Below are 7,147 nucleotides of genomic sequence, written 5' to 3'. Positions count from 1 at the left end.
AGAGCGTTCATATTTTGTCGTTGTTGCGTTGATGGAAGGATGAAGATGTGGCTAGAAGGATCCGGTGCATGGTACGGCACACCGCAGCGCAAGCGCCACTTAGTGATGCGCGTAGGGTTCGCCTGCGCCCGAAAGCATATATATATATATATATATATATATATGCACCTGTGTATACATGTATGTGGGTAGATGCTCATGGATACATGTATCGCCCGTTGTCGTTGGCGTTGCCCGTACATGCCGACAGAGAAAGGCAAAAAACAAAGGTTTTCCGAACAGGGTGGTGACGACAGACGCAGCCTCCATGCCGCTGCCCCTGGAATGGTGCTAAGATGTCGAGCGCCTTGTCGTAAACAAACGAAAAACTAAAGTGAACACACCGTCTCAGCGCAGGCATGAGATGTCTGCTTGAGGGAGGAGGAGAAGAGGGAGTCTTAAACGCGGCAGGGATGAGAGCGAGTGCCTGCCTTCGTGTCAAGCTCTCCAGCAGAGGTGTGGAGAGCGTCGGAAGGGGTACAGCCACTGCAACTCGCCCAATGGTAAGCAGTGGCTACCCGCCCCCCCCCGCTCCATCCCCTATACTTCTCCGTCCTTTCCTCACGCCTGGAGCCATGCGCCAACGGAGCTCTCGAAGGCATGTTTTCGCTGCTGTCTATGTGCCCTGCGCGGTTAGTGTGGCAGCATCCCTTCCAAACAGATCTGCACCGGCTTGCAGCTGATATAAAGAGAACGCACAGTACAGCCGTGCGTCAACGCTGACATGTCAATGAGACCACGAATACGAACAGAAAAGAGCGTCTGCCCCGCCGAGGCCACCGGTGCATCGCCGCTCTACCGCAGCCGCATCCGAAAGGAAGAGGCACTCAGCACGCCACCATGCACACGCATCGCCAAGCGCCACTGCAGACACGCTCTCACCCGATGTTTCCTCCAACGGCCACCGCCACCAACACCTCCGCCAGGCTGCGTGGCGGTGCTCCCACGTATGCCGAAAGCAACGGGGTCAACGAAACCAACTCTGCGATCACCACGATAAAGAGATCAGCAGGTGCGCACGCGGTGTCGGTGCTGATCGGAGAGGCGAGGGAGCCCGCTTTCCGGCTAAGCTGGCGTTTGTCAGCCACAGAGAGCAGATAGAGGTGAGCGCGGAGGGACGAGGGACAATGCAACACGTCCGGGAGAGGTGCGCGGCCGGAGGGAGCTGAGGGGAGGCTGCCCGCCGTCGTGAGCGGAACGTGTACGACAGCAACCGCCGAAGACAATACACACACGGAAGGCGACGAGACGGAGGCGGAATCGAGCGAGAGAAACGGAGAGAACGGCACATGCAGGCGAGAGCAACAACAGGCTGACGCAAGAGTGCACAAGGTAAGGAAACAACACACCACACCACAGAGCGATAAGCCCTCGGAGAGAGAAGGCGTGGTGCGGATGAGGGCGCAAGGGGAGAGGATGGGGAAGGATGGAGAAGGATGGGGGGATGGGGGGGGGGCGTATAGCTTCATGCACAAGAGATCGCAACAGAGAGATGACGAAGGCAAGAGAAGGATGGGTAAACGATCAACACGCATACACAGAGAACGCAAGAAAACGAACAGGACAGGACACTGTCGCCGTTAAACATAAATGGCCAGGCGCTGTAGCGCCTCGACAAGCCCACGGAGATGATAAGTGGGAACACGTGAGCGCCGGCGCGAAAAGGAAAAAAAAGTGAGCCGACAAACAAGCCAACGGGAACGCACACACACACACACACACACACACACCTACAGAAAGGGAGCTTGATGCGCACAAGCCCAGGTGCGGCAGGTGCCGCTTCCTTCTGTGCCCACCCACTCCTCCCTTTGGACAGTCAACCGAGCAAGCGCCGACGGGCGAACATACATAAATCAATCGACGGCACAACAGCCTTCGCGTGTGGACGGTACAGGAAGGAGAGAACAACGCCGCAACAAAGCAGATAAGAGCCTCAACGGATATCGCGCAGAGGCATAGTCACATGCCGCGCGCTTCATCGAAAAATAGTGAACGCATACGCTTCAGACGCGCATCAGCCGCCCCCGCATCCCCCCACTCACCCACCCAACAACAACAAGATAAACAACCCCGCTTTCGCATCCCTCGTTACCACCGCCCCCGACACGACCTTGGCTCGTCGCACAAACAACACTGGAAGAAAGTCGTGTGCACCAACTGCACGCTCTCCTTTGAACCAGCAACGCCCCCGCACTCCCTGACAATGCCCTACGAGGACGGAGAGAGACATGTATGGGAGAAGAGCTAAAGACGGACTCAGGAACAGATTGGGTACAGGCAGCACTTTGTTCCAACGGCTTCGTTCGGCTGTGCAGCCGTAGCGCAACAACAATCCACCCCGGGATCGTCAACGCACCCATTGAGTGGCGACATGCAGCCGCAGACACACGCGCTACGGCAATACACCGGACCACTACCAGGACCACCGCCTCTTCCTCGAGCCCTATCTACCCACGCGCCTCGCATGTCGCCTCGCAGCCGCTCCGCCATCACGCCTGCCACCACCCTTGTTACGTCCCCTTCGGCGCGGCTTCAGAATCCCAAGCAGGTGCACAGTGCGATGATGTTTTGGGATGATACGCTCGAGATCCATTCGCGTTTTCCCATTACGCAGCAAAAACACGCGTGTTCGCACTGCGTCAGGTCGCTCCGACCTGACCCCGCCTATGACCTCGATGCAAACCCTGGTGGCAATACTTTGCTCTGACAACCAAGCGACCTACGTCGCAAAGGCCTGGCCCAGACACCACCAGAATTGCTTTCGCACTCGCACGGTTATAAAGAGGTGGCCGTTGTATCCTGGATACGACAGAAAACTGTGCCCCTGTTCCCCGCCATCCCTGCTACAGGCTCGTTCCGTGCCGACGCGACCGCTGCGCCCCAAACACGTCAAGAAACAGACGCGTGCACAACCACAGCTCACTGGCCTCCGTGGCACCACGGCTTCATCCTGGTCGCTTACAACGAAGCGTCCTGCCGTCGAATCGGGCACAGCCTCTGGCGAGCTCTTCCCCTGTCCCTCTTCGCATGCCTGCTGCGCCCACGGTCCCGCTCGAGGGCGGCAGCGGTGGCGTCTGTCGTGCGGGGGCAGGAGGGGGTGGTCTGCGTGCAGGCGCCGCATCCGCGCAGCCACGTCGCAGGTAGGGGATGCCCGCCTGCTTCGCACACACGCACTGTGGGGCTCATCCGTGTAGACCCGGTCGCGCCCCCTTCTGATGCGATGCACCGTGCCAGCGGTGCCGGCCAGCGCCCGCGCGCACGGCTCGCACTACCGCATCCTCGGGGAGGTTGCGGGGCGGCGTGTCTGAATGGCCTGCACGCGTGTGCCGCGCCATGTGGGACGCTGCCACGAGCCGGTGGCGGCAGCGGCATTCCGCCCCCCCCCCCACCCACCCCATCCTGAGCCCGCACGCCCTCACAGCACAAACAGGCGGCGGTCGCCATCCTCTTCCACGCGCCTGCTGCGGAGAGCCTCGGATCGTTGCGGTGTCGCGCACCAAGCACGGCGTACTGCCTTTGGGGGAAAGGGGGGAGGGGGGAGAGAGCACCCACACACACACACCAGGCGCTCCCGTGCCCAGTGCTCTGCCTTCCAGAGGGCGGACTGTAGGGTGGCGCCTATGACCTCCTCCGCTGTGGAGGGCTTCAGGAATGTGCGGTCGTCAGCACAGAGGGCGTGGCGCAGTCCGTGTGCCTTGTCGGGCACCACACACAGCGGCCGCACTCCAGGTGATGAAGGGAGCGGGCGCCTCGGACGCATCCGTGCGGAGGCGAGCACAGGAGCCACCATCACCACAGGCATCCGTGGCCCAGCGAGTGAGGCGAACGTCTACGCTGAGCCTCTTCAGCGCCGTGATGGTAGCGCCGTCATCTGCCGAGCCACACGCCCACGCGCAGCGTCCACAAACGCTGCTCCAGTCACGGTGCCTGTCTGGTCCCGCACTGCGTTGTGGAGGAGAGGGTCCGGCGGCGGCGAGAGGCGAGAGGGGGTCTGCGGTGAAGTGCTGAGGACGGAAGACACGCTGCTGCGGTCGAAGTCGGTTTTACAGATGGTCGCGCAGTCCTCGCTAGGTTGTTTGCTCGAGTAACGGGCGCAGAGTGCTGGTCCGTGCTACGGGGGCGGCGGGACGCGGGAGCATTATCGGGGTTGTGCCGCCGCAGAAGGGGGGGGGTGAGGTACAAGGGGCGTCCCCCCTTTCCATGTAGCAGCAACGTGGCCGTTGGTGGCGCTCTGATTGGCGATCGCCAGCGGAGCTCCCCCACCCCGCTGCCGTGCACCAGGAGGGGGCTCGACGCCCGGGGCGGAGCCGCAGTGGATTTCACGGAATGCCACAACGAGCTCACTCAGCGTGGCCAGCTTGAAGGGCGTCGAGGCGGACATCGAAGCGGGACGCAAAGGGGGGACTGGGAGATGCTGCCCTGTCTCGCCGCTGGTGTGCGCCGTGCGGGTCAGTAGGGCACACACGGAGAGCCTGGATGCGTGCCCATGAAGGAGGGCTGCTGGAAGGGGTAACGGCGCTGCAGGGCTGCTTCTTTTGTTTCGGAACGGTGGTGCATCGGCATGTGCGTCGTGGTGTGGGCCAGCGTTGGCAGACGTGAAAGGAGCAGATGGAGTCTAACAGAAACGAAGGGGGAGGAGAACAGCAGCGCCGATAACAGCGATCGCAGACGTGTGTTCACGAAGAGGACGACACGCAGACACCGGCATCGCCATCGGATACGGAGGAGAGAAAGCAGTAGACAAGTCAAGTCGCTCGTGAGACTGTTCAGCGAACGCCACGTGAGGAGCGAAGGCGCCTTGCGAGCTACCTGGTAGTACGGGCAACGGCTCTGAAAGACCCTCGGCATCCTCCTTCAGCGTCGCCAGTGCCATCGCCTGGGATACGCAGCGCTCCTCCTCTGACCCTTCAAGCGCCTCTACGGCTGCAGGCCTCACACGCCCTGCACAGACTCCATTGACGCGTCACAGGCGTCGAGCTGCTCTCGCTCACGTTGCGGGCTGATCGAATGCTCGCTGAGGTCCAGATTCGCTGAACGACGCACAACGGGTAGGTGCGAGTGCTCTTCTGAGTCTCTGGCGGCCGCCTCCGCCTCCTCCTGCCGCACTGCTTCGACCGACGGGCGCAGGTCTCCTGGAAGCGCGTCCGTAAAGAAGCACTTGTGACAGTGGCGGCGCGGCTTCTCAGCCTTCTTGAACGACACCACCGTAGGAACAAGCCCCTGCGAGCTAGACCGTCGAGACATCCTAAATCTGCGCTGAGTAACGGCCTTGTCGTACTCGGGCATCGGCAAGGAGTGCACCTGCTTCTCCTTCCGTGGCCCCTCCTGCTGTGGCGGCGTCCTGTCATCGTCTTCGTCCTCCGACTGAGCACTGTCCTCCTCCGCATCGGTGTCCGTCCTCACCGCAATGGGCTCACCGTCCTCAAACTCCAGCTGGTACGTAAAGTACTGCACTAGCTTCGTGACACGGGCAAGGTAGTTGAGCGAGAAGTCCTTGGTGCGCACGAAGAAGATGGCGAGCAGGATGTAGCAGAACTGCGCGTAGGCACTCGCCGGCGACTTCCAATAATCCTGACAGGTGGTGAAGAGCGGAACCGTAGAGATGGTCTGGGTTGTTGTGGCGGATACGCCGTCAACATACTGGGCTTCCTCGCCGTTGTAATCATCTGCAGCGGCTGCGGCCGCCGCAGCTTCCAAGGCCTGGCGCTCTTCTGCCATGAGCTTCTTCACGTAGCGAACGTAGCCATCCTCGAAGTAGCGCAGCCAGCGCTTCCACACACATTCCAGCAGCACCGGAACGCCGTCCTCGACAGTCAGAAAGTCGAGGCACTCGTCCTCCAACTTCGGCTCCTGTTCAGCGTGTTGCTCCTGCTTCCCAGCGCTCTTCCGTGCCGTCTCCTTGGCAGCGTTGCGCGCAGGCGGCCTCAGCGGCGTGCAAAGGAGGATGCGGTTGACTATCTTGACGACGGCGGCACGGAAGACCTTCTCGTCGCCGCTCTCTTGGGCGGACTTGAGCATTTCTACGACGCTGCAGAGGGTGTCCTTGGCGACGCCCTCCGTCTCACCCGTGAAGGTGAGAGAAGCGGCGAATATGACGCCGAGGCAGCTGTTGAAGTCCGCCATCGCCTCCACCTTGCGCGAAAGTTGACTTCCACCAAGCAAAAGCAGCTCGCTACCCTTTACCTTGTTACCGAGTGCGACGCAGCAGTCGCGTACAACCAGCAGCTGACGCCGCAGATCCTTGGCTGCAGCCGAGTTCGACGAGCTGCTGAGGCAGAGAAAGCGCGTCACACTCGTCGGTAGGTCTTGTGAGGCGTGGAGGCGAGCAGTAGACGCATGTTTGGGTCCACCGTTCGACTTCACGCTGTCCAGCACGCTGCCTGACACACGGTTCGAGTCGCTCTCGCTCTGACAGTCAGGGCTCTGACGCCACAAACGGGTCTCGGTGGGTAACGGCGGCGACTCCAGGGCAGTCACCGCAGGGTCGGCGGTTTGCACGAATCTGCCGACCGACGCCATTCCTCGAAGTGCAACACCGAAACTAAAATATCTGCAAAAGCCGCAATGCACAGAGAGAACGCGAGCGAGGAGGCCACACACACACACACACACACACACACACACACACACGTGGAAACGGAGAGGGCGCTAATTGGCAGCCGGCGGACCCGAGGGAACGGAAAGGACACACACAGCGACACCCACGAAACGCCAAGAAGCCGAGCGCGTCGAGACGCCCGCAGAGGATTGGGGGCGGCGGTGTTGATGTACGCGACGTGCGTTGAGTAGATGCGTCGCTTCTGCAGCAGAACAAAGAAGACAGAGACAGAGAGCGAGCGTGTGTGTGAGAGAGAGAGAGAGAGAGACCGCCACGGTTACGGCGGGCGTTCTCGTGCGCTTACACGTGTATACATGTATATATATATATATATATAATATGAGAGGCATTCATGAAGAACAGGTAAAGCGGGTGGACGTTGAGGTGAGAGACAGTGGTGGTGTGTGTGTGTGGGGGGAGCGCACCATCATACAACATGACCAATATCTGTACAATGCATTGCGTACAGCAGCCTAAAAGACGCTGCCAAGCTTCTGCCGTGACTCAGCA

General features: G+C 60.6%; 1 protein-coding gene across 1 annotated transcript; it reads right to left on the bottom strand.

The window, feature by feature from the left end:
* Positions 1 to 4,971: 4,971 nt before the first annotated feature.
* On the bottom strand, positions 4,972 to 6,558 carry LMJF_12_1200 (hypothetical protein; the record flags this gene model as incomplete). Its single annotated transcript, XM_001681677.1, has 1 exon — positions 4,972 to 6,558. The coding sequence occupies one exon, from the start codon at positions 6,556 to 6,558 to the stop codon at positions 4,972 to 4,974; it is 1,587 nt and encodes a 528-aa protein (XP_001681729.1).
* Positions 6,559 to 7,147: the final 589 nt, after the last annotated feature.

Source organism: Leishmania major, chromosome 12, assembly GCF_000002725.2.
Source record: "Leishmania major strain Friedlin complete genome, chromosome 12".
NCBI classification, from domain to species: Eukaryota; Euglenozoa; class Kinetoplastea; order Trypanosomatida; family Trypanosomatidae; genus Leishmania; species Leishmania major.
This window is presented reverse-complemented; position numbering and strand designations above follow the sequence as displayed.